The 25,922-nt window shown below is 48.2% G+C and overlaps 9 protein-coding genes across 9 annotated transcripts; 5 read left to right on the top strand and 4 right to left on the bottom strand.

Annotated features, from left to right (window-relative positions):
* Positions 1 to 301: 301 nt before the first annotated feature.
* On the bottom strand, positions 302 to 4,904 carry HOS4 (the record flags this gene model as incomplete). Its single annotated transcript, XM_031146374.1, has 3 exons — positions 302 to 832; positions 882 to 1,078; positions 1,127 to 4,904. The coding sequence occupies 3 exons, from the start codon at positions 4,902 to 4,904 to the stop codon at positions 302 to 304; spliced, it is 4,506 nt and encodes a 1,501-aa protein (XP_031008099.1).
* Positions 4,905 to 5,826: 922 nt separating this feature from the next.
* On the top strand, positions 5,827 to 6,606 carry alkbh6 (Alpha-ketoglutarate-dependent dioxygenase alkB-like protein; the record flags this gene model as incomplete). Its single annotated transcript, XM_031146373.1, has 2 exons — positions 5,827 to 5,934; positions 5,980 to 6,606. 2 exons carry the CDS (start codon positions 5,827 to 5,829, stop codon positions 6,604 to 6,606), a joined length of 735 nt encoding a protein of 244 aa, XP_031008100.1.
* A 15-nt stretch (positions 6,607 to 6,621) lies between these two features.
* On the bottom strand, positions 6,622 to 7,671 carry DFG10 (Polyprenol reductase; the record flags this gene model as incomplete). Its single annotated transcript, XM_031146372.1, has 2 exons — positions 6,622 to 7,019; positions 7,233 to 7,671. The coding sequence occupies 2 exons, from the start codon at positions 7,669 to 7,671 to the stop codon at positions 6,622 to 6,624; spliced, it is 837 nt and encodes a 278-aa protein (XP_031008144.1).
* Positions 7,672 to 9,902: 2,231 nt separating this feature from the next.
* RBG1 (Ribosome-interacting GTPase) lies at positions 9,903 to 11,504 on the top strand (the record flags this gene model as incomplete). The annotated part of the gene is made up of 7 exons (XM_031146371.1): positions 9,903 to 9,923; positions 9,978 to 9,998; positions 10,059 to 10,086; positions 10,136 to 10,543; positions 10,567 to 10,972; positions 11,127 to 11,235; positions 11,301 to 11,504. The coding sequence occupies 7 exons, from the start codon at positions 9,903 to 9,905 to the stop codon at positions 11,502 to 11,504; spliced, it is 1,197 nt and encodes a 398-aa protein (XP_031008143.1).
* A 3,339-nt stretch (positions 11,505 to 14,843) lies between these two features.
* CENPB (Major centromere autoantigen B) lies at positions 14,844 to 16,374 on the top strand (the record flags this gene model as incomplete). Its single annotated transcript, XM_031146370.1, has 3 exons — positions 14,844 to 15,045; positions 15,096 to 15,117; positions 15,171 to 16,374. 3 exons carry the CDS (start codon positions 14,844 to 14,846, stop codon positions 16,372 to 16,374), a joined length of 1,428 nt encoding a protein of 475 aa, XP_031008148.1.
* Positions 16,375 to 17,100: 726 nt separating this feature from the next.
* Positions 17,101 to 19,668, bottom strand: pxa1 (PXA domain protein; the record flags this gene model as incomplete). Its single annotated transcript, XM_031146369.1, has 3 exons — positions 17,101 to 17,482; positions 18,291 to 19,116; positions 19,173 to 19,668. The coding sequence occupies 3 exons, from the start codon at positions 19,666 to 19,668 to the stop codon at positions 17,101 to 17,103; spliced, it is 1,704 nt and encodes a 567-aa protein (XP_031008147.1).
* A 581-nt stretch (positions 19,669 to 20,249) lies between these two features.
* LHYA1_G001385 (uncharacterized protein) lies at positions 20,250 to 20,971 on the bottom strand (the record flags this gene model as incomplete). Its single annotated transcript, XM_031146368.1, has 2 exons — positions 20,250 to 20,585; positions 20,645 to 20,971. 2 exons carry the CDS (start codon positions 20,969 to 20,971, stop codon positions 20,250 to 20,252), a joined length of 663 nt encoding a protein of 220 aa, XP_031008146.1.
* A 1,515-nt stretch (positions 20,972 to 22,486) lies between these two features.
* Positions 22,487 to 23,899, top strand: ctvD_0 (Citreoviridin biosynthesis protein; the record flags this gene model as incomplete). The annotated part of the gene is made up of 2 exons (XM_031146367.1): positions 22,487 to 22,908; positions 22,966 to 23,899. The coding sequence occupies 2 exons, from the start codon at positions 22,487 to 22,489 to the stop codon at positions 23,897 to 23,899; spliced, it is 1,356 nt and encodes a 451-aa protein (XP_031008145.1).
* Positions 23,900 to 24,909: 1,010 nt separating this feature from the next.
* On the top strand, positions 24,910 to 25,922 carry LHYA1_G001383 (uncharacterized protein; the record flags this gene model as incomplete). Its single annotated transcript, XM_031146366.1, has 2 exons — positions 24,910 to 25,272; positions 25,320 to 25,922. Coding segments are annotated over 2 exons (966 nt in total), but the record flags the coding sequence as incomplete, so codon positions are not given.

The raw sequence follows: 25,922 nt of genomic DNA, 5'->3' as shown, positions 1-25,922 counted from the left end.
AACCGGATTCAACGTTGGATCCTGAATTTGACTTGCCACAACCCTCATTCGTCCTTGTCATGCAATATTATGGTGGAAACGCACTAGACATGAGCTCGTTTCTATTGGCATATTGACTTGTTCCCTTTCATTAAATCATTCAGGTCTTTCGTTACGACAGTAATTTACATGAAAGAGGCTCTTGTACAAGTCTTAGACTGCCGCCCATTTGACGCCATCATGCCTCCTCCCCCAATCCCCGGATGACGCCTGGCCTTTTCATATTAGGTTTCATAACCAATACACGAAGTCGAAACGCGATCTAATGATCCGTATGGTCATTTACCCCGTTGAGGAGTTGATGGATCTCAGGTTCTGACATAGAACCTCTGTGAGGGCTCCCACCATTGATCGATTTCGTTCTGTCCGAGCGCGGTGGCGTAAATCCATTCGCCTGCTCATGGCGCTCGGGCTGTTCATGCCCAGATGATGACGGAGATGCCCGATGAAAAGGTAATAGATGAGTCAAGCCCTGTTTCCTACACAGCTCTTCATAATCGGCTTCATGGGGATAGACCGGTACGAGTTCTCGTCTTGGAACTCGCCGGTCGATCGAAGGAGGTTCGTGTGATAGTTTTGTCATAGGTGTGTCTTGCTGCCTAATGCATTGCCCGTTCAAATATATCTTTGGTTGAGGAGCGAATTGCTGGTTGGGGTCGGTATCCGGATCTTGTTTCCATTTGGAAGGTGGTGGAGGAAGTTTGAAGCTGGTATCCAGTTCTCGGTAATTAACGAACATCTCTATGCCACGAAGATGTGGAAAGTTCGGTACTATGAACATAAACTCGGAGACCTGTGCACATCTTAGAATTGATGGATAGGGCAGTTAGAATAGTAATTACCTTGACAAAAAATAAGTCTAGGCCGAGAAAGAGTGTTTTGTTTTCCTCCACAATCATGTGAGGCGGTTCACCATTCGACGGAAATGTTCTGGCAAAGGCGGCCAGTCTAGGCTCGCGAAGCGTAAAGTCTCCATTTTTGGTCTTCCATACCACCTTCTTCGCAGGTTCCGATAGAGGAATGCGTTCCCAAGCAGTGTCTAGATGTATTTAGTATTGAAAGTAAGAAAGCTTTAATAGACACTTACATCTTGACAGTTGAAGATCCTTTTCTCCGAGTAGTATCGCAGCATGAGCATTGAGCATCCATTGTTCCCGAGCATTCGGTTGCCCTGTCGCTTCCGGTCGAATTGTATCGTAGCGGTAACCATCTATACCTCTGAACAAAGATGCGATTTCTTGGGTTTTCGGGTCGTCAAATAGATCAAACCATCGAAGAAGAAGTGGAAGCCTTGAAAGTCTCTCTACTCTTTTCTCTTCTTCAATCCTCGCTCTTTCAGCTGCTTGCTGCTTAAGTAAAAGGGCCCGCCGACGTTCTTGCTCCTCACGCTTGAGTCTTTCCTGCTCGACATAAAGAGCTCTCTGATCCTCCATAGCCCGGGCGTGTGCTGCCGCGTCTTCGGCCTTCTGCCGTTCTTTTCGCTCGGCCTCTTCTTGCAGGCGCTTTGCGTCTTCCTCTCGCTGTGCTTCTTCCCGAGCAATTCGCGCCAGTCTTGCTTTCTCGATACGCTCATCTTCCAACTTCTCCTCGAGCGCTTTTCGTCGAGTAGCTTCAAGTTCCTCCTCGCGACGAGCCTCGGCCTTCCTAGCTTTTTCTTCCTTCAGTTTAGTAGCCTTCATAGCGTCCTCCTCTGAATGGTCGGATGGGCCTTCACTAGCTGACTTGCGTTTAGTGGAGTTGGAATCAAGACTATGGCTGGAACTCTGTTTCGATGACTTGGCTCTCTTTTCTCCTGAGCTCAAATGCCTGTTTGATTCATCCGAAGTTGTACCTGCTTTTTGAGAGGGCTTCGTTTTCGGATGCAATCGAGATCTTTCGCCACTAGACTCATTTGAATTGGTGATTTTGGCTTTCGTAGTCTTGATATCCGGAGGCGAGCTTGATGTACTATCTGCCTTGTGTCCTGTCGAAGTGTCCCCTTCCAGCTTTCTCCTTTTCTGTGGGCCGCCTCCAATACCGAAATTATTCGTGACTTCTTGCATACCAGAACGCGGCGGAGTAGCGCTTTTCCGGGGTCTCTTGACAGGGCTATCCCCACGGATTGCCGAAAGCCTATCCTTGGAGTCATCACGCTTTAGAGAGCGCGCTCTGTCCTTATCAGAAGATTTTTCTGATGTGATATCACTTTCAAGTTGATTAGAGCTCGGGGGTTTGGAAATCCGTGGTACGCTAGGGCTAACTCGACCGTCGGACTTTTCCCGCTTTGATTCACCGGGCCCGCGCTTGTCTTTGACAGAAGCACTAGAAGCGTTCGACGCAACACTTGTTCTTCTCTGTTTTTGAAGCTCAAGCTCTCGTTCGCCTCGCAAATCTTTACCGGACACAAGTTTCCGTCGGGGTTTTGAGAAGGCGTCATTCTCAGACGCACCAGCCTCGGACTCGGATCGTTTGATGTGAGATTTCTGCTTGGGGGGGCCGAGAGGAGTAGTGTCTCGATCGGATAGAATAGCAGAAGATGTGCTTTCTTCCTTTCGTGGTCGTCCTGGTCCTCTCTTAAGACCATCTTTGGACTGATTGCTCGAAAGGTTATCCCTCTGGTTCCCTTTACTCGATTCTGGACCTCTTGGCTTTGGGCTTGAAGCAGTACGCTTGTGCAACGAGGTTTGTTGTTCGTCTCTCCGGGCAAGCTTCCGTGCATCGCGATCGCCTTCCCTTCCGTCACGCCGAAGTCCTGGAGATCGAGGTTTGCCAGACGACTTGCGATTAGTCTCGTACTTTTCGAAAGCATCCTTGAGTAATTTCTCTTCTTCTTGACTTCTGGGTCCCGCTCGTTCCCTTGCAATCTCGTAGTATGCTTCCCCTTCAATACGCCGAGTGGGATCAAACGCGTCCTGGCTAAGTAAGAGTTCAAGAACTTTCAAGTGAGCATCTCGGCCGATAGCAGCTAAAATAGGTGTTGAAGACTCTATACCCTTTAAAGGTGTGGGATCCGGGTCAAAACCGCCTATAGCAAAAAGAATATTTATTACATCGGAGTGACCTCCTTTCGCTGCGAGGTAGAGTGACTCGGTATCTTTCAAGGTAGGATTTACCTCCAACACTCGAGCAGCAACTTCGACATTGCCCTCCATCGCAGCCTTCCGTAACTCGTTTGGACCAAGATCCTGGTAGAGATAGTCGTTGCCGGTCTTATAAGAACGCGCTGTCCGAACTCTTGACCTTGCCGACCCCTGTACTTCGTGGGAAAATACTGGTGGGCTTTGAGGGCTTTCTTTGTGCCGAGAAGAATGATTATCCGCCTTGTCATGGAGCTGTTCATCTTCTGATGAGCGCTGGACGCCTCGATTGTTCTGCTTAGCTGAGATAATGGCTGCTCGGAGTTCAGCTGCTTCGTCTCCTTCATAAGATTCATCCTCTTCATTCAGTGCTACAAGATCAAGTGGCTCATCACCGCGGCGATTGGGCTTGTTTGGATTGGCCCCGGCCCCAAGTAGCAACTTGACAACTTCTACATGTCCATTCTCAATAGCATCGTGCAATGGCGTGTCCTTCGAATCATTAACCGAATCAACGATGCAATGCTTGTCCAAGAGGAATTTGACCACATTTGCATGGCCTCTAATACTAGCCATATGAAGGGGCGTGTTGAGAGCATGATCTGGCTCATTCAAATCCTGCGGTCTCTCCTCGAGCCTCTGCTTAGCAATATCTAACGCACCCTTCTGACACGCTCGAGCAAGAAGGGTCTGGCCAGAAGAGTTGACGTGTTTTTTATGTGGAGGCATCTTGGCTGGTGATGTGGCGGACTCGCCCGTAGTTGGCGCCGCGAGACTGCGTAAGCGAGAGCTACGAGGGTGTGAGCTCCCACTCGCTGAAGATTCATCAGAGTGATACTCTGTGGATTGCAGAGGTGCAGGAATGCGCTTTTTCTTGTGGCTTAAGCCGTGTGAAGAGGAAGACTTGGATGGAAACTGAGTCGAGATACTGCGCCTGTGGCCTCGTGGGTGCGGGGATGTCGATCTCGTTCGTTTTCGGGGGTTTGAATCGAGACGAGATTTCGACGAAGACCGCTTTGCTGGATATAATCTTTGGTCGGTGTCTGGACTTCGCAATCGATTAAACCGCGGCGCTCCTCCTTCCTCGTCTTCGCCAGATGCTGAAGCGTATTGTTTACGCCGCGAGAGAGCTGTGTCAACAGACTTGGCTTTGTCCCTCACAACGGAACGCGAATGGGGTGGTGGAGATGGAGAGCGCGAATTACCAGACTCGGACGCTGCAGGTTTGGATAGAGACGAGCGCGTTGTGGGAACGGGAGAAGTTGGCACAGAACTAAGGCCGCTCGAATTGCCCATATGTGTCGCATCTCGATCGCGGTCGTCGAGGATATTTCCATTTCCATGTTTGGCGCGTTTTCTCTTTCCCAGCATGGAAGTCGCGATGGTCTCGCTCGCCTTCCCTCCCGTTTTCGAGTGCGAGGCTGTTTCTTCACTATTCCTGTTCTCACGATGCACATCCCCTGCTTTTTTATGTTCAGCAATGCTCACAGCCGGCGCATCCTTCATTTCGTCGTCCTCACTTTGATCCTCGTGTTTTATCGACTTTCGCTTTTTTGACGGTGAGTACCCATCTTTTCCTGGAAGTACAATTGTTTCTGCTTCGGAATCACTCTTCGCATCGTCAACCGCTCTAGGAATATCATTCGTAGGTTCAACATCCATAGCTACATTTGATGCCAATTGGGGAGGCGATGATCTGATACCATTTGGAGGGCTTCGCGACGCACTCGTCGCGCCATTTGTGCCAAGGCCATGGGGCGACGCAGATTGTCTGGAGGCGACATCTTTCACATTATCTTGTGCATCCATAGATTCTAACGCAGGTGCCGTCTTTTCCGATACATCTTCGTCGACCTGCTGGTTAGGAGACACTTTGGAGGTGTCTGTGTGGAAGGACAGGGAGGATCATCCGAGTCCTTTTCCTGTGATGTCTGCAATAACAAAGCGCAAGGCTAGCCGTGTGTTGCAACCGAAAATAACAGCGAGTAACAAAGGGGTTTATGCAGGTTCGACAATACAGGAGTCGTAGCTAACGATTAGAATTTGGGGCTCGCGCGTGGCGTGTTTTGTAGAGAGGTCGAGGTCTTGAAGCTGAAGATGCGGTTGTTGTCTGACTCCCAGATTGGGATCAGTTTGCCTGCTACGGTGACCATCACATTCTGCACTTTGGTGGGATTGCCGGTTCACTGGCCAGTAAGATGAAGGCTGAGCGTGTACAAGGTTGAGGGTGGCTCCGCATCCGAGAAAAAGGGGGGTGGGGTGCAAATGCCGGCGGGATACTTTGTACAGTAGAGGTGTCAAGTGGATCTGGAATTAGGTTGATAATGATAACAAAAAAAAGGAAAGAAACAAACGGGTGCAAAGAACGTACCGTCTCTAAACAACTGGCCCTGGGAATTAGATGAAACAAGAAGGGAGGGATGTTTTCAATGGAGCTCCATGTTTATCCCTAGCTAAGTATTTTGCGCGGATCAGATCTCAGACCACTCCAACCACTGGTATGATCGCAAGCTTCTCTGGAACCCTCCTGAATGTTCACGGCATTGAAGTACAGCAACATCCTTATATTCTTGAACGTAAATTCTCCAAAGACGAGAGGCAACTCACTTCCAAGATCAATCATGCTGATTGGCAGCTTCGCGAAAACCAATATTGTGCAGTTCCATAGCGAAGGCGGAACTCGTTCCACTATTACAGTACTCTCCAACCCCCAAAATCACAACTGACAGCCATGGCCATCTCCTCTCTCGATGAGGCAAGAGTCCAAAACCTTCCATCTAGTGCCTACTACATCGCAGATTTCATCACCAAGGAAGAAGAGCAGGTCCTTCTGGGCAAGGTCAGTCCTCGACCTCTCTCGCAGTTCGTCTGCTGAGATTTCAAGATCGCAGCAGCCCCAAAGCCTCGTTGGAAACAGCTCACCCATCGCCGCCTCCAAACCTGGCCGTCAGACCTGACCAAAAGCAATACCCTTCTCGACAGCCCCCTCCCAAGCTGGCTCGTAGAGCCTATTATGCGCCGACTTCTCTCCTACCCTCTCTCCGTAGTAGATCCGCAAACCCATATATTTTCCGATAGTCCACACAAAGAACCAAACCACGTCCTTATAAATGAATACAAACCCGGGGAAGGGATTATGCCTCATAAAGATGGAGCTGCGTATCACCCGGTTGTTTGTACGATCAGCTTGGGCTCGAGCTTGACATTGGGTATATATGGCAAAACCGAGGAGGGGACTACGGACACTGAACCTACGTGGAGGATTCTACAGGAACCTAGGAGTCTACTCGTTACTACGGATACGCTATACAAGGACTATCTACACGGCATTGCAGAAATCACAGAGGATGTGGATCTTAGCCCAACTACAGTCTCGAATTGGGACCTCCTCAGATCACCAGAAGACTTCACAAGGGGACGATACGAGCGAAGTACACGAACGAGTCTTACATACCGGGACGTGATCAAAGTCTCTAAACTTGGGAACAAGTTTGGTATGTTTGGAAAATGAAATCATGGATATCAATCAATACAAGTATGGTATCATCCTGCAACGACCCTCCACATTCTCCGCCCCAAATTTCTCCCCATACCACTTCTTCGTCGAATCCGCTGTAACTCCTAGATTCGTAACCACAAACCCCAGTCCCGCAAGAACAGTCTTGTTCAGAGCTTGTCCTGGAGGAGCGGATATGATTGCCAGCGAAACATAGATCAAACATTCTGCCATGTAGTGAGGGCATACTATCTGTTTGAATGGACCACGTTGGGGAAGACTGTACTTCTTGAGGCTGGCAAGGTGTTTGTGGCAGTCGTTTTGGAGAGCTGAGGCGGAAATGAAGAGGGGGACGCCGATGGCAGTTTTTAGAGATGGTTTTGAGAATTCCAGGAGACTTGTAATGGGCCTTGGGTCGGATAATACAGCTAGGATGGTTAGTATAGGTAGGTAATAACTATAATGTACTTACCACTGCCTTCAACCCAAACCGAGATTCCCATGAAAATGTAATAAGCAATTCCACTTGCATTTCGAGTCAGTAAGTACTCTGCGTAACAATGGTTGCTTCAAGTTGCCAAAGGAAGAGGAAGAAAAGAACATCATCACATACATCAACCACAATCCAACCCACATCTTACTCTTGCTCGCCTTCGTCAAGGTCACACTCTCATACAGCCTCCTCCCTCCCTGCGCGCCCATCGAAGCCCAAGCCAAAACCACCTGATTGGCAGTCATACCACTCCTCCCCCCCGCTCTCGCCGCTAGAGCCTTCACAATAGCCCCACCCGTAAAGATCTGATATCCCCAAAAGGCGGATGATGCTACAGAGACTAGGTAATAGTGCGTGAACCAGGGGTGAGGGACTTGGTATAATGCTAGTTTTTCTATGGTTTTTGTGAGGGTGCTTTGGTTTGTGTTTGGGGGCTCCTTGAGATCCGACGGCTTACAGCTTGAATCTTTGGAGCCCCGAGAACCGTAGTTCATTATGTTTTCCCTGAAGCTGGGAAGGAGGATACCCCCTAGGTCGACGGCGGTGCCGACTGCGAAGAATGCTTTACAGAGCGTGGCGGGATCCATTGTGTATAATGCGAAGTTGATTAGCATACAGGATGCTGAGAGCAGTAAAGAGAAGTAAGATTTAAAAGCTTCTAGGTGGTTTCACAAAGAGGTGATATAGCATAGCTTTATAAAAGCCCGGATTAACTCGCTCCGCTTTCCGAACAATTCTGGATTTTAAAAAAACCTTACCCCACGTTGTTTCTCGACACTCACTCCGCGCTTGCCTTACTCTTATTGAATTTTCATGTCCCTGCTACCTGGCACATTAGAAATGTGTGCAGCTTTTTTTTCTGCCTACCAGGACGCTTCTCCGTTTTGTCAAGACGGCCGTACAACGCTATAGGAGTTAATAGCAAGAATCTCAAGCAAGAATCTCAAGCAAGCATGCTTCCCATCTATACGAACACATATTATCACGGAGTCTGTCTCTCTAAAACACCACAATTATGTCGACTACCGTGGATAAGGTACGAGTTGAACTGTGCCAGAAAGGAAACACAGAAGAAGGCTCCTGGTGGACAGAAAAGGAGCGGCACACAATTTATAATGTGCTAGGTAGCGTGGACATTTTTTAAAGTTGATGAAAGTAAGTGCCGCTTTTTGTGTCCAGCATAGGAGAGCATAATGAGGAGCCCAAGAAGTCATAATTGCTAAAGTACTCATGCCTGCTGACAATCGAGGTCGCGCTGGACCAGTGGCTCTGCGCTTCAAGCTTTCCGTAGGATCTTGATTTCTATAGGATGCTCCTTTCCGATCCAAGATTTCGAGATGAGAATGATCGTTGCTTCCTCCCTTCTGCTGTAAATCCTATTTTGGTTAGTTCCAGAGGAAGTGCAGGTGGTAGATCTCCTTCTTCTCTTACTTTCCTTTCATTTTGCTTTTCCTCTTCGCCTACAATCCAACCCACGACCTGTGAGTAGCCCATCACTCCCTCTCCCGCAGCCACAAGAGCACACGTTCTATATTGCGTTATTCCATGGCATGACTGGACAAGCATCGATGGGTTGCTTCCGAAAGCGAGTTGCTGTAAGTTATTACCTGTGTTGTTTTTCACTATGTTAACATTGCGATAGGATGAAATCATATAATCCCGAAATCGAGAAGGAGGAGGCCGCGAAGAAAGCAGCAGAGCAGAAGCTTATGGTCGTGCGTCACATGACCTCTCTATGATTGGACTATGCTAACGCTGTGCTAGCTGCTAGAGAAGTTTGAGTTGCTAGAGAAGCTTGGTATGGCTCAGGGTGTGGCGGAGATGAGAAAGGCCAAAGAATTGCGCAAGTAGGTGGGGGTTACGTTCGGGGTGTCTTGTACTTGAGCAGCAATTAGCTCCTACAGTGTTTTACGGCCTTCCTCACCAGAGGACTATTATGGCAGATTCAATAAATGCCATTCCGCAGCGTAGTTACTCGACTTGGGGAGTTGGTTAGAAACCCGTAGCTACAATGATGAATGCGTTTACCACAAAAGCAATCCGTTTCCAGCTTTCCACTGTCTCGAATGAAAGAGGAATTATCACGCGGGGTACGTACTCGTGTTCAGCCCTACACAGGTACATAGTAATGAAGGCATTGATCAGGATGTGATAACTTCTGCACTGTCATTGTCTCTCAATGGAGAAACTACGACCCAATATACAATGACACGCCTTCTACACGCCACGATGTACTATACAAACAAATATTGGAAGGAAAATGGCACTGAGCCACTTGGCTTGATCTATACACTCCTGCCCAGATACAGATGCAAATTTGAGGATCTTGATGGAAGGTACCAAGAGCAAAAGGAGGCTTTTACAACTACAGTGCTTTACGGCCGTCTCCACAAGAAGCCCTATGTCCCTTATGCTGGAAAGGAAAAAGCGGCACCCAATATCATTGACTTTTAGTGTTCCACACCACGCGGCACATTATAAATTGGTGCCGCTTTTTGTATTCATCGCAAAGGCTTCTTCTTTTATGCAAACGGCCGTAAAACAGTACAGGAGTTAACAACAAGATGAGTTACCGGCTAACTTTCCGCTCACAACATGCAATGCTAACGAGTATTAGGAATTTTTGGTAGTCTGAGGTCAAGCTTTTTCGGGGTACCTATAGCTATAGCTCCGGATTTTCTTAATTCCGGATTGCAAAAATTCACCCCGCCAGCCCGATTACATACTCCCCCACAACCAATTTCTCACATCCACCTCGACCGCAGCTTTCAAGGACAACGTCAAGAAGCTCCGAGTCTGCAATTAGAAATCCGCAATCATGTCGACTACCGTGGATAAGGTAAGAGCTGAATGCGCCCAGAGGATAGCAACCATTGCTAACAGTTCCCTATAGATCAAAGACATTGAGGCCGAGGTCAGTAACTATTCTCGAAGGAACTCCTATCTCTTGTATTCAATAGCTAACATTTGTTAGATGGCCAAAACCCAAAAGAACAAAGCAAGTAAGGGGGAATTATCTGCTGTGAGACTCCAATGCTAATTTCTTCATAGCATCGTTCCATCTCGGCATGCTAAAAGCCAAACTTGCCAAACTAAAACGCGAACTTCTAACCCCTACAACATCCGGCGGCGGTGGCGGTTCCGGTTTCGACGTTGCGCGTACAGGTGTAGCCAGTGTAGGCTTTATCGGTTTCCCTTCCGTGGGCAAGAGTACGCTTATGAGCAAGCTTACGGGACAGCATAGTGAGGTTGCGGCGTATGAGTTTACGACTTTGACAACAGTGCCGGGGCAGGTGCTTGTCAATGGAGCGAAGATCCAGATGTTGGATTTGCCGGGAATTATTGAGGGCGCGAAGGATGGTAAGGGTAGAGGTAGGCAGGTTATTGCTGTGGCGAAGACTTGTCATTTGATCTTTATTGTGTTGGATGTTAATAAGCCACTTACGGATAAAAAGGCAGGTCATTCAAGATCCATTTCCAAGGAATTATGCTGACTGGTGAAACTCAGGTCATCGAAGCTGAATTAGAAGGTTTTGGCATCCGGATCAACAAGTCTCCACCAAATATTGTCTTCAGAAAGAAAGACAAGGGAGGCGTCAGCATTACAAACACCGTCCCACTCTCACATATCGACCATGATGAGATCAAAGCTGTCATGAACGAGTATAAGATTTCGTCTGCGGATATTGCGATCCGGTGCGACGCCACAATCGACGATCTCATCGATGTTTTGGAAGCAAAAAGCAGGAGCTATATTCCAGTCATTTACGCCCTGAACAAGATTGATGCTATTTCAATAGAGGAGCTCGACTTACTCTACAGGATTCCCAACGCATGTCCAATTTCATCTGAGCATGGCTGGAACATCGATGAGTTACTGGACCAAATGTTCGTATTTCCTTTCAGTATCACTGCATTCGTTCAAACTTATTCCACGTTTTTACCGCGCCATTCTAATATGGTCGCACATTCGAAGACCGTGGAAACTTTGATATATGAAGGCGTGTTCATTCTCTGGATCTCTCCCGCTAACTGTCACTAGGTGGGAAAAGCTCAACCTTGTGAGAGTGTACACAAAGCCTAAAGGAAAATTACCCGACTACACCCAGCCAGTTGTGCTCCGTTCCACGAAATGCACAGTTGAAGATTTCGTAAGTGGCTGGGTTCCAGCCTTGCTTCTTGTCATTTGTTTTATCGTCGCTGACTATCAATAAAGTGTAATGCTATACACAAGACTATTGTAGAGGATTTCCGACAAGCAGTTGTTTATGGAAAGTCTGTCAAGCATCAACCCCAACGAGTTGGGCTAAGCCACGAGCTTGCCGATGAAGATATTAGTAAGTCGCTAGATACCCCAACCAATCCTTCCTTTGCGGCCTCCTTTCTAACCGTTGTTTCAGTCACCATCATCAAACGATAGAGGCATGAATGAATAATTCTTTGAATTCGATGTGATGCCTTAGGGATTTTGCATCCCTGCCGAGACTTGACCCAGCTCAAGGATTCCACAGCTGCCGGGAAGACATGTACGATCACGGTAGCACGACCATGACGTCTATGGATAATGGGCGTTTTTTGTTGCCAGGATTGAACGGCATCATGCTCGGTAAAACCGCAACGGGGCGGTTGGTTGGTAGAAGTAGGCGAAGCGTTGAAAAAGCCTCACCTAACGGCAGGAACACTTTGCTACCATGGCTAAGTGTTCCTTCCCACTAGAGCAAGAAATACAATGAAGATTATTTATAACATTTAGCTGATCCTGAAGAAAAAGACTAGGCCCACTATCCAGTATCACCCCCACGTCAAGTCCAACCACGGAGCGTATTTTCCAGTCCTTACTTCGTACAAGCGATTTCGAGTTTATGCACCCCAGGCAAGAATTCTGCAATGATCCAGTCGAAACAAAACGTCAAACAGACGTACTGGATGAACGTGCTTCGTCTGCATGATGACAACTCCAAATCAATCTATCAAAACGGGGTACATGAGCGCACAGACATACGGGACTTCGCGAGAGCGGCGGTTAGCGCGGCCGCAAAAGCAGCGTTGCCCAGACCTCTAAGTGAAGATTGCAGGGGGTGGCTTAAAATCTGCCTATCAACGGGACCCATTTTATGGCTCAGGAAAGACCCTTGGATATTGTCAGCCAGTCATTTCGGACAATATTGACAGATTGGGATGGCTATGTTCAATAATCAACTAACTTCACAGGTTGCTGCCTCAGCCTGACCTTTTAGATGCAATATCTTACCGCTGGACACTTCTTACTATTCGCAATGGATTCTAGCTCTTGTGTTAAAGACTAGAAAGAATCCGATGATGTACCGCTTTCATGAGATGATCTTTTGAGGGGCAGTTAAAATTGCCGATTATTTAGGGGGGTTCAAGGTCTAGAACCTGACGATCTGTATACCGAGTGGATTGTTTTTCAAGTACGGATTGAGACATCGCTTATGACTGTTACAAGATAGGCAGGTGGAAGCCACACTATGAGGGGTGGTGGAGGCTGATATTCTCCCGAATGGGTAACTTCAATGTATGATAGCCCCGCGAATTACAACGACGAAAAAGGAAAAGAGACGTTTAAATGCCCGAATACAGGGTTCTTTTCACGTAGTTCCTTTTCCTTCTTCCGCAGATCGTTTACGGAGTAGAACGATAGCAGTAGTCTGTCTGAGATACGAATACAGTCTGCCGTAATCGGGTGACCTCGGGAAATTCTGTATGATTACGGTGAGAGCGGGCGATCCTGTCGAAAAAATAAAACTAACGATACTTTCTACAATATGGGGTATAGTTGCCGTAAATTATTTGCAGATGCTATAATTCTCCATCCTAGAAACTTATCGAAACAAAGATTCCGGATGACTTCCGAGACGAGAAGTGCCTTTGCTTGGACCCTTTATAATGCAGGATTCAGCGAGTCAACGGCATGGCTATCTCCAGGATGGCATCTATCCAATGTCTTGCCCAAGATCCTAGACGAAATCCTACCCAACCACTGATTTAATCAGTTTGGGTACTAACCGACAGGGCCAACCAACTCGTCTGAAGCCTCACTTATTGGCCATGTTATTAGTGTTTGAAGTTGAAAGCCTGAGGCTCGGGACGGTGAAGGGACGGCCCATAGCCCAAAATCTGACCGATTCCTCTCTGCCGACTGTCCCTCAATTAGTAAGGTGAGAGGCCTCATGATTGCCTAAGACGCAACAGGCCAACGGCGGGTTTCGAAAGGCCACTGGTGAGGGGTTTATGGGCTGAGCATTAGAGCATGAGGATTTCTCGGCAGTCTTTTGCAAGGCATTATTGATTCGAGAGAAAGAATTCGAGGCGATGAAGCAAAGCTTCCAGGGGGACGCACAAGGTGCTTCTGCAGCGATTACTGTACCTTACAAGTCACAATACCACAATCCGTACCAAGAGAGACAGTCCGCATAGTTAGTGACTTGCCTTCTGCCCTTATCTGCAAGTTCGGCCCACGAGGATCTGATCTGATCCGATTCTGGTACTCCCCGTGCCCAGGGCATGCGTGCTGACATGGCATGGTCTTAAAATTCAGCGTTGCCCGTACGCTACGGTACGGATCTCGTCTGGTTTGAACGTCGATGGACAGACAAACAAACTGCAACTCAACTGCTATTATGCATACGGAGTAGGGCGGCAGGGCCCTCTGGTGCAAGCCCCCAAATTCTTTCGCAATAACGCGCCAATCCTCTCCTATCCTCTCTAGAGTCTAGCTGGGTCTAGTACTTACTCCCGCTGCGGCGCACTTTGCTTGATGCGTGTTGGTCGCAGAGCCGGTGCTATCAAGCTTCCCCTGCTGAACCTGGCCCTGAAAGCCTCAGTGCAGACTGCCACACCAAGGCTTGCGTGCAGCGTGAGGAGGTGAGGCCACAAACTGGCCCCCGTACCAATAGCCCCCGTACCCGCGTTCGTGAACCTTGAAGATCCGTCAAGAGCTTGACTCGGCATCCATGACAATTGGGCCAGTAAGTAAAGCCACAGCTTCTCCGCACAAGTAGCTTCTCCGTTTCCGTTTCCCAGGCCCGCTGCCCTTCCCTGCCCAAACCTAACCTCCCGTACACATACCATCTCTACCCTCACTTTCGGTTCCAGATTCCTGCTCAAAGCGCCTGTTCTACTTGCTTTAAGCTGTTTGCGCGTGGAAGCAGCTTTTCGCGCTCGATTCCATTCGACCCGTTCAACTTGACTCCGCACGAATTGCCCTTCCTTCAACGCTGCTGCAGCTGAGCAAGCAGGGTTCCTTTCTCGACGCCGCTGCCAGGAACCATTGCTTATCATGCATGCAGTCTGCCGTTCTTGAAGACTGCCTTAGCCAGGAACACCACCAACATCGACGGACTCGTCTTGCTCGGGCACGAACAACCTCGCAATCGATGCGCAATCACAATTGCAATCGCATTGACATTTGGAATTGCGCATCGCATTCCAACAGACAATGCACGATTCAATGATGGCTCAGATCGGGATGGACCAGGAGCATCATGGGGGAAACGATAACGGTTTTGGTGGCAGTGATGGGTGGGTCGATATAAGTCACAGTTATAATTCTTCGCAACATCAATCGCCTATATACGAACATGGAGGTTTTGGGTTTCCCATGCAGCCAATGCAGAATAATGGGCTTCCGACTGAAGCGTCGTTCCATGTTCCACGAGTATCGCAACCACCTCATTCTTTACCAACGCACCAACAACTACTCCCTCTCATCATGCCCAGCCATCCAACATGGCCCAGCATGTTGACAAATCCAGCAAATTATTCGGCGCCCCCAGTTGCAATCCCTCCTGCCTCGGCCCCTGTTGTCAGAGGAAGCATTACAAAGTTACCAGCAATACATACAGCTCCTACTCCTCGGAAAACACTCACTGATAATGATCGAAGACGCATGTGTCAATATCATGAAGAAAATCCGTCTGTGAAACAAACGGAGATAGGAGGTAAGCAAAATTTGAGAACATGTGAGGCATTTTTGCTAACAAGTTCCCAGCAATGTTTGGTGTTGAAAGAAGGTATATTAAAAAATCAAGACTCTTACGTGCAATTACTAAGATGGAAATTTCAGTACTGTGTCGAAAGTTCTCCGACAAAGAGAGAAGTACCTGTATCCAGAAGACAGGAGTTTGTCACCAGTGAAGCGATCCAAGGGGAAATTTCCTGATATTGAACGAGCGCTTTCAAACTGGGTCAGAAATAACCAGAAAAAGGGTATTCCCTTAACAGATGCTACTATTAAGGAGAAGGCTCGTTTCTTTGCTACTACTGTTGGTAATGATGAGAGTCATTTGAAGACAAATAGCTCAAGTTGGCTTGAAAAGTTCAAGCAGAAGAATGGCATCGGATCAGGAAGGCTGTCACGAAGAGCTTCAGAGACAAATATTTCGGATAGTGGATCACTTGCTCCGGATTCAGCAGGACCCTCAGCTTCTCAGACGCCTAACGGGATATCTCCTACTTCTCCTGGGGCACTGCCTTCGCCCTCGCCGTTGTCTGCGACTAAAAGTAGTGACGATCTAAGATCCGAAAGCCTTAATGGATACATCGATTTTGGCCAGGGAAATGGTGGCTACAAGCACTCAAACTCTCAGAGTACGACTTCACTGTCTAGTAATTTTACAGACCCCCAACCATCGTTCTCAGGAGGCCCTACCAGTCCATCCACTCCATTTGCTTTCTCACCGGATAACAACTCTGCTTCCTGGCTACCATCGCAGCAAGCGCGACTCCCGCCCGCGGGGAATAATTTCCAGAGGCCACGAAGTCAGACATTTCCAATGCTTGGTATCGATCCATCTTTCATTTCGTCCCAGTCTGAGCCCCTGACACCCAAATACAACCTGCCTGGGACAGAACCATCTTCAGCGATAGAATCTCCAATCCACGAGATGCCTCCCTTCGGAATGGACTCTGCGATTTCCTCGCCTCCACTGCACCATAGCAGCAGCAATGGGTCCATGGCGCCTCCCTCATCCAGTACGCCGATCACAGGCCTACAATCACCACCGGGGTCCTCAGCGCCTAGCTCTCCTACGCAAGACGACGCACGACGAGCCCTCGATACGTTACTCAACTTTTTCCAACAGGCCCCAAATGGCCTAGTAGACCAAAACGAGTACATGACCGTCTTGAAGCTGACCGAAAAGCTGCGACTTCAAGGAGGCGGACCCCAAACCCTTCCAGGCGGTCTTCATCGAATCGTAGAACAAGACCCAGAGATCCATCATGTGCCGGCGCCCAAGATGGAACAGTCCATGAGTGCAGGCTGCTAAAGCTCAACTCCAAGCATATTTTCCTTTGCCTCTGTCTTTACATGCCTCATCCGCATCATCTAACGGCGTTATCCGCTATTTCATCATCATCATCACACAAACATTGTACAGCGGCGTTCTCAGCGCCAAACCCAGCACTTACTTCATTTCAAGCCATATCCGCTCTTGTTTTCACTTCGTAACATATACCTACACATCGCTCTTCTCGGTCGGGGGTGCAGGCTGGCACCCGGAAAACAACCCATATACCCATTGTATACACCTCCCGCTCACGCGAACGTATCTTCAAGCCTGTCCATTTTCCATCTACTTTACATTTTCCTGTCCATTTTTATCACATCTTTTTATCTACATTTTTTTCTTCTTTTTGGCTTCAAAGCACGGTTTCCTTTCTCGGTTTTTTGTGCATCTAAAGTGACCATCGGGTCTGGTTCGAGCTCGGTAAACTGGCGGGAGCTACGACGGGTGGTTTCACAGCTTGGATAAGGGCTTTTGGATTGTGTTGTACTTATTGGGGAAAGGAATAGGGAGGGATGGGAGGTCCTGGATTTAAGGGACTGGAAATAGGGTTATGGATGGATGGATGGTACCTCAGTCGGCAGTCTAGTCTTTTCAATATTAGGCGGCCCATCTGAATTTTGGGAGGCCCCTCTTGAACAAAAGCTTTGTCTAGGTCCACGAACAAGTGATTATTTGAAAAGTCTTATTATTGGCTCTGGCTTCTAACTAGCTCAATCTCTCCTCCAGAAGCTCATCCACCCCTTTATGGTCCAGTTCGGGTATTAAGCGAACTACGATTAACTCCACGACACCGTAAAGGAGATGTTTATTGCAATAGCTGTCACTGAAAACATTAAGCACCTCCTCAATCTCCCCAACCCTCCGCTCTATACCAGCGCCGAAATATATGTCCTGGATCTTGGCCGGCAAGAGCGATAAGATGGCTTCGGCGCATCGGCGTCGAATGAGGAGTTGTTCGGCGGAAGAGGGTATTGTGCGTGAGGGCGCTAGAGTATTGTTGGGGAAGAGCGCTGAGCGAGCGGTCCGCAGCAGTAGTGGCAAGAGCGAAGGATCTAGGACATGTGTCTGGACTGCATGGGAGAGTATTCTGGGGTTACACATTAGTTAGTCCTTTGACGGCCTTTACACCGGCAGTGCAGTGCAGAATTCTATGCATGGCATGACGGTTGAAATGGTTTTGGTGCAAATGTTGGAAGTTTTGAAGCAAAGAAAGCCTCATTGATGGTTCGACCAAACATGGGGCGGGGTCAATGCTGGGCCCAACGTCCAGTCCAGACCCTCGCCCAAGGCAGCATGCAAAACTCGTGTGAGCTTGAGGCGGGGAATGAAACGAGTGGACGAGAAGTGACGTCTGCACGGGAGGGAGGTGCGGTACGACGCGAGGCCGCCGGGTGAGGAGCCCCTGCAAATAACGCCGGGCGCGTAAAGAAGGCTGTCGTAAGGCTCGCTCGCTTGCTTGATTTTATCCCCCCAACACGACCTTCAAACTATTGCAAGGCCAGGACGAGGAGATGAAACCTATCTGGATAATGCGGCCGTGGAACTGCATTAATGACGATAAGAGTTTCATGGGTTGTTTCCATAGCCATGTTGCCATTCCACTACTGCAACCCATACTCATGCGATAGACAGATGAAGACGCCAACTCGGCTTCTAACAACAGATCGACCACGATTTCATACTTTTCCCGCAGCCAGTAAGCCTTAGCCTGTGTATCTGACAGGCATTTTATGCATAACGATAAAAAGGGAGTGCATGACTTGCGAGAATGAAACAATTTGGTTCTTTGCAAGCTGACTCGGTTGATCCGAAGTCAAGTGATTGAAATTTCATGCGGTGTGACGCTGGTCTCAAGCGCTTGAACACGGAGAGGCTTTTGGAATATGAGTACTCACTTATCAAGCATCCCATCAATATTCCCCACTTCCCCAGGACCAGCAAGTGCGCCCCATTGAAGTATCGATACCATCCCGTAAAGCCACGGCATCCGAAAATCGAGATCAAATAGGCTAGAGAAACAAGACCATAGCTTCATCTTGATGATAGGCCGTTTTACTGGTCGGTTCGAGCCATCTGACACTCTGTCAGTGGTCAACTTCGGCTCTCCCGTATGCTCTTGAGATTGTATCAAGCTAGGCGGCTTATTCGTGGCTGTAATACGAGACGGGAGCGAGGGTGATGTCGCAATGGTAATAATCAAAAAGCGTATAGTCGTGAATGTGAGAAACGCATATTGGAGGATTAGCCAAAACGTCCTCTGGATAGACGTTCCAATTCTCCATCTCTTCTCGGTACCTCCAGTAACATCCACGGGCGGCTGGCTCAAGGATTGCGATTTTGACCTGTCATGACGAACTTTGGCCTTTGACTTTGGCAGATGGTCTTGGATGACCTCCGAAACTTTCGTAATACCTTCCCATAATAGCCACGGCTCAGAAGCTTTCCCGCCAATACCGCCACCCAATATCATTTCAGAGACTATTTGTCCTACTAACGTGGTCAAGCAATCATTTTCCAGATCTTCAGTTGGCAATAGGACGGCTAGTATTCCATGTACCAGTAATTGCCTATAGTGCGCCTCATTGTTCAGTTGTTGCTGTACGAAGGCATTATCGTCCGGAACTGGCGCCAACGCAGGAAAAGGCCATAGGGAGTGATATATTTTCCGCGGTTCTCCTCCAAGCGGCGATGGATGTGTAGAGTAATTCGCAGTTCGATATGCTAGTACTCCGCATCAGCGAAAGTTCAATATACCGAAGAGATATAGCTATAAATACCTTGCACATGTGTCTCTAACAAATCCGGCAGCTCATCGAACAGTAAACTTTCCAGATCAACTTTCCTAAGCCTCTGCTCCAAAGCTCTTGTGCAATGTGCTATTATCTTCACAACCTCCTCCACGAAGTATGGATCCGGTGTAATCTTTGAATACCACGTCTGCACAAATTCCCTGACTATGATAGCTATGAAAGCGTAAAGCTCTACATCCACCTCATTGCTACTCGTGAGCGGTGGTAGTATCTCATTAATTGGCGCTGGGGTGCTACGGCCCTTATCACCCAAGTGTGTACATAGGGTACGGCGGATTAGGAAGAGCGTCGCACGCTGCGAGACTGGATCTGCTGGCTCCCGACCGCCGGTCGGCCGGGAGGTTGGGGACTCGGCTTTTAAGAAGGGGTCTTTCGATATTGAGGGTCCAGGTGTAGATGAGGCCGAGGCAGGTGTTAGATTCGATGTCGCGACGGCCTTGGGGCGCGGCTGAAGTCGCGGCATGAGGCTCTCGTGTTGAGGGGTACTATATGAGCCCGGATCTCCCTATTTCCGTGAATATTGCGCCCGGACTCGTTGAGGGACCTCAGCTTGGGGAACAGTCCAATGTCATGGTTGTTGTAGGTGAAGATAGAGATGCTAACGTCTGTAGATGTGAGACTGTTGATAAAAGATGCATTTCAAGCTTAACCGGAAGTGGAGCACGTACAGCCTTGCGCGGCAGCCTCGTCCTCACTGAAAGCAATCAAGTTCATTATTTTCACCTGAATTATTCTCCTACATGATATAAAATGTCCTAAATCAATGAGGTACTTTAAGATCTTGAATCTGATGAAACAAAAGGGGTCAAGAACGATGTAGAACTTTATCAAACATCCCATATTCCAAGTTTCGTAAAGTTGATTATGTTTAACACCAGTGTCAGATCCATCCAATCCTTTGGTCTAATAGACATAAACTCCATGAATGCTAACCCGGCCTAAGATGTGCCAGCCCAGGCCAATCTAGCAGCATCATCCCCACATAAAAACCCTCAGCTCTAGATCCGCGACCCTTATTCTTTTTACCTCAAAGTCAAGCAGTCCTCAGGACATAGCAGGGCTTCCTTTACGCTCATGGTAGACAACTTGCTTCTTCTCTACAAAGGCGCCAAAGGCAACAGTGCCCAAGATGATCACCTCCAAAGGAATAAGCATAACCGTAAGGTACAGCGCCACTTTACTCTCCTTGCACAAAGTGCTCCAGTGTGGTTTAACGTCCATGTTGACCGACGACCATTGGCAGCTCCAGCTCTGCAATGATGATACAGAGTTGGAAGAGTTGACGCCGTAGAAGAAGGATGTGCCGACGAGACCGGCGATCAGGCAAACTGTTGGGGCGAGGAAGGAGATCGAGCTGTGGACAAGAGGTTTGTTTCGTACCTGAAGAGGGAGGTATCAGTATCCTGTGCATGTGTTGAGGAGGAAGGGGCTAGACTTACTGCTGATATCTTGCTCGCAGCCACGGAGAGGGCACTAGCAGCGACAACAATTGCAGAGCAGACAACCAGCGCAACAGTCGGCCTCAGATCGAACTTCGCAGGCCATAATGAAAGGATAGAGTTGTTCCTAAAGTGCGTTGTATTGAAGACGGATAAAGTATCGCCAGAGGTCCCTAGGATAATAATGGAAGAGCAGAGAGCCAAAGACGTCAAAGCAAGGCGGGCAGACTCGACTAGACGAGCAGTTTTGGCGTTCTTCTGGTGTCCAGCATCAGGAGCCTCGAACTCATTGAACTCGGAGGTAAAACCAGGCTTGAAGGCGGCCATAGTGTCGTGAGGTATGTGATTAAATAAGAGAATATAATAGAATTAAGATATTTTGGGCAAGGTGGAATATGAGGAAGAGAAACGCTGGATCAACAGACTGATGGAGTGGATGTTACTGAAGGTTTATTGAGGAAACGAAACATATAAGTACTTCTTGTATCGTTCAGATAGACGCTGACATAGAGACATAAATAGGAAAGAAGCTCCTGTACTCTGCACCTCGTCTCCCAGTATGTATGGTAAAGTATTGTTAGACCCTCAACCCCTCGACGCACTGCGGCATCCCGGTGCTAGACGCTCCTGGTCAGATCTATTTCCTTCTTCTCCAAGATCTAGTTCCCCGAGATTCCCAAGATAGCGATTGCGATGCGCTGGTGGTGGTGAAAAGGCCCAGTCAGATTGCAAGACATGCATAAGAGGTGATAGGATTGGTGGTTGAAGATGCTCGCTTGGAAGCACGTCGCCATCAGGAGGAGCTGATTGGGTGTGTGGCGGGGGTTTATTTTGGGGGGTTGGCGCTTGGATGCATCTTTTCCCCTGGGCGCTTATGAAGCTTTGAATAGCATCAATACAACAGCACCTCGGGGTAGATGCATCGTGTTGGCTGGAAGTATCAGTATCGATGGCTCTTCTGCAGTCTGCAGTCTGCAGTCTGCACAGTCTGCACAGTCTGCGGCATTTGGAGCACCAGCATTGCTATCTGATCTCCCTCCTGTGCCGCTGTACGGCAGCCTCAGTGCCAGTGTTGGTTGAATCATACTCAGACAGGCAAGAGTTTGGGAAGACTTATCCCTTGTGCCTCATGGGCTTTTTATCCGGGGTAGTTTTCAAACCTCTTGTAATATGTGAGATATTGAGGACATGTCGAGGCTGCGAGGCATCCCATCCAACAAAAGGGGTCTGTGGTACACCTGTGGTCATTTTCTTGAGGCTTCGTACCCTCTCATTCTCTCCCTGCATGACAATGTCGTCTTTTCAATTGAGCTTGTCTTCTATTCGAAAGCACGCTAAAGCTGCCCTATATTGCGTCCAGGCAGACCCCAAGTTGGCTGGTCACACCGCAGCTCGTTGGTTCATGATATTGTTCTATAGGAAGAAGTTATAGATGTGGGTTATTCTTTTCATCGCTATTGAGAGGTTGAGATCGAGTTTTCAATGTTGTCCAATATTCGTGAAGTTTATCACAATTTTGGTCCCCCTCACTTCGAGGCTGTCTTACTTCCACATTTTCCGCGACGAGCTTTCCCTACTTGGGACTCAACAGATATGTAAACATGGAATTTAAACAGCAAGGCGAAATGATGGGTGGTGTGATCTGGCCTCTCTGGAGAGAAAATGTCCTGATAGCCCGATAATAAACTTTAAGTTTCTTTATCCTCACCACTTATCCGTCAACTTAATTCTCTGTTTTGTGTTTATCCAGATTCAAATTCCTTCCAGTGAGTATGGCAGATCTGCGAAGCATACACTGCTGACGGTCTCCGCTGTCGAGCATCAAAATAAGTGGCATTTAGCATGAGCTTATTATCAGGCACACCATCGACGTTGTTGACGGGTCATACACCTGCACGGTGGTATCACTTTCGCCCTCGAACTATTGTCTTGATACTGTTGCCTTTATTGTCGTTCGGGGGGGCTTGTGGAACTTGGGGTCTCGCGAGGAGTAACGGTCTCTTGGCAGCTATTCCAGCGCTGTTCGCGGAGGATATACCGGAGCTCCCTGGAACAAATGCGCCTCTATTGCTGAGGTATACGGGGTTTAAGGCAGTCGACTACCGACTTTCGACCCTAGTCGTATTCTCTGCGCCCGTCTTGGACTTGAGCCATGGCGATTTGACGTTATTCGGCCTCCACGGGTTTGGGCAATTTGGGGCGGCCTGGACTCTCATGATGATGGAGAGCATGAGAGTGGGGAATCGTTTCAGGGCAGGAAGCTAGTAAGAGACTCATCGCCTTGCAAACAGAATTGGTATTCAGCAACTAATTCTTACCAGCATCGGCACAGTCGGAGTACTCTTCCAGCAACTAACACTCATCAGCATCAGCACAGTTGGAGCACTTTTCCAGAATCTCTCATTTGCAGTCGTGGTCCCACTATGGCTATTCTTGCATATCCTCATGTCCCCGGTAGCCAAGCCTTTCCCTGGAACCCATGCGAATAGAGTCCTTTTAGTTCCGTCCTGGGATCTGAGAATCCTTCCATTTTCGATAACCCTTGGTTACATCGTTCCCTCGCTGTTAATGGCACTGCCATCACCAAAAATCGTCGATCCATCTTTTCATCAAATTTATATAGCCTTTTGGCACGCGTTTCCAATTTGGACGGTCGGTATACACGCAATAACTATACGCACGTCTCAGTGGATAATCAAGAAGATGTGGGACAAGACAAACGGACAGCCCCCAAAGCCACAGGGAACCTCGTATCTGAATAATGTAAAACACGTGTACAGATTTGTGCTGGCATTGTGTATCACTACTCATATACCAGTGGTTGTCATTGCCTTGTTGCCATCATGGGTCATTCCTGCGTCAGCAAAAACTCTGGCATCTTTGGGGAAGAACAATATCCTCAATATTTTCGTTCCTTACTTCCCAAAGCCCAATTACCAGGTGCAGCTCCTGGCCGAAGGCGTTCACACCTTCTTGATGTGGGATTTATATATCGGAGCAGCAGCATTCTTGGCCTGGGCTGTCCTGTTATATCGCAACGCCACTAGCGAAAAAGCTATTGTGGATCCCAACAAGAGCCTGCCAATATACGGGGAGTTATTCTTGGGCAATAGACCTGAGGATGTGCCACTGTGGAGGAAACTGTTCCCGAAGATCGCGCTTTGGACTTTGGTGTCGGGACCGATAGGGGCTTTGGCAATTTTGCTCTGGGAACGGGACGCAATTGTGAGGCAGAAGATAAAGCAAGGGCTTTGAAAAGGTGTGGCGAAGAGTGAGAAGCTGTAAGAAAGTAAAAGTGATCGCAATAGTTGGAGTACAATATAATAACACGTCCCTAGATTTATTGGCTAGCGCAGTGTTTGATGGAGAGATTGTGGTAATGTTCTCTTAAAGCCGACGCAACCTGAAAATTTGAGAATGACCAGACCAATCAAGTTTTCACTACTGAAGAACAGAAGGCTTCAATGCTTCTTGGTACACTTGAACTCCCACTAGGCTACTAAATGTAGTATCTTCATTGTCTACTCGGTGAACGTGAAGTATCAGGATACCCAGTTTAGCTCACTGGCCCTTTTTAACTTATAACAAGCAGATAGTATCTACACGCCAAATTGGAGTTAGGTACTGTACCGGAAAATTATGTTTCTAATATAACAAATTGATTCTCGTCAACACCTGCTCAGTACCAGTACCCCCCGCAAAAAGCCAACCAATGGGTTCAGAATCGGAGAATTTGACGGGCGTCCAACTTTGGCATGATTTCCGGTGAGTTTGCATAGGGCATGCGATTCTGGGCTCGACTGCTTCTCCGGCGAGTCATTGTTTAGGGAGAATTTTTCGAGGAAAGAGCCATGCATGGCGCTGCGCTGGGGAAAGATATTAGGCCCACTGCTTGCTTTAATAGTCTTCTCTCGAGCCTTCAATTCGAAGCAGATCCAACAAAGTCCATCTTCTTTTCTTCCTTTACTACCACAAGTGCGGCAGCATGGGTATGGTATGGTATGCTTAAGTTATTTGCATGACATTCTAGGAAGTGAATCCGTGATTCAATCATCTTTCGTGGCATAATCAACCAAATCGGATCAACCTCTGGTGTGGGCGCGCAGTACCGCCTGCTGTCCTACAGTACACAGCAGTCGTCTTTGTTTCATGTCCGGCATACATATTCATACCCGCGCACATTTAATTCTACGAAATCCAATGTGCTAATACGCGTTTCGAAAGCCCACTGAAGGTCGTGCAGCCCAACGCTCAGTCGATACAGCATCTACCCCATTACCCTCTCCCAAAAAACCTCACTGTACCGATACGGCTCAGCATCTAAGCCCTGGAACCAAAACGCTGTCTCGCACATCGATTTACTCCTGTCACCAACGATGCCTGACGCGAGCCTTTCTCCCAGCCTCTCCACCGAAACCGTAGAAATCACAAGAGAACTTGGTCGCGGCACACCTGGGGAGCAGGTGATTTCATCTTCGGAGCGCAAGACACCCGATCAGCAGGAGCTGGCAAGACGCAAGTCGCAGTACTATGAGGAGGCCTTTGCAACTCGAGAGCCCACGTCTTCCGCCCGTCAAGTAATTTCTAACGAGTCTATGGTTCTAGCAGATGTCAGGACAAACGTCATTGTAAGATTTTCCTACCCAAGCTGAGACATTTTGCTAATATATTCAAGATCTCAGATGAGTACACATTCATTACCGACTTATCTTATGCACTGTCGACGCGATACCAACGCTCCGAGAACTCGATAATTGTCACAGTGCTCCACTCCGCCTGCTTATTGTACGGGGGTAATTTCGACCCAGCCTACACACTCACAATAAGCGCAATCCCCTCCCTGTTACAGCCCGTGACCAATAAGAGAAACGCTATTCTCCTTCAAAAAGCTATGGATGAGGGTTTAGGTGTTCCACCTGATCGCGGCCTCATAAAATTTATACCAATAGCTGAAGAGAATCTGGCAACGGGTGGGAAGACCGTATTAGGGGCGATTGAAGAACTCGAGAAAGAGACTGCTTTCAAGAATTTGGGTCTCATCAGAACCCTATCACGTGCGGCTACGAGAAGAACGAGTATGAAATCGCCACCCAGAGGCCAGCTTCCAACACACGACGAGAACGTAACACCTTTCAAGAGTAATGGTAATAGCCCGTCTCCATCGGTACTACCAAATGAAAGCGCAATCATCCGCCGGCCTGAAGGGATTCAAAAAATGGGACGAAGGAAGAGCTTCATGCTTGCTGTGTTTGGTGGCAAATCAAAGGAGGGTTTATGA

This window comes from Lachnellula hyalina (genome assembly GCF_007821495.1).
Source record: "Lachnellula hyalina strain CBS 185.66 chromosome Unknown contig00019, whole genome shotgun sequence".
Classification (NCBI taxonomy): domain Eukaryota; kingdom Fungi; phylum Ascomycota; class Leotiomycetes; order Helotiales; family Lachnaceae; genus Lachnellula; species Lachnellula hyalina.
The sequence above is the reverse complement of the archived record's forward strand: the minus strand, read 5'-3'. Positions and strand labels throughout refer to the sequence as shown.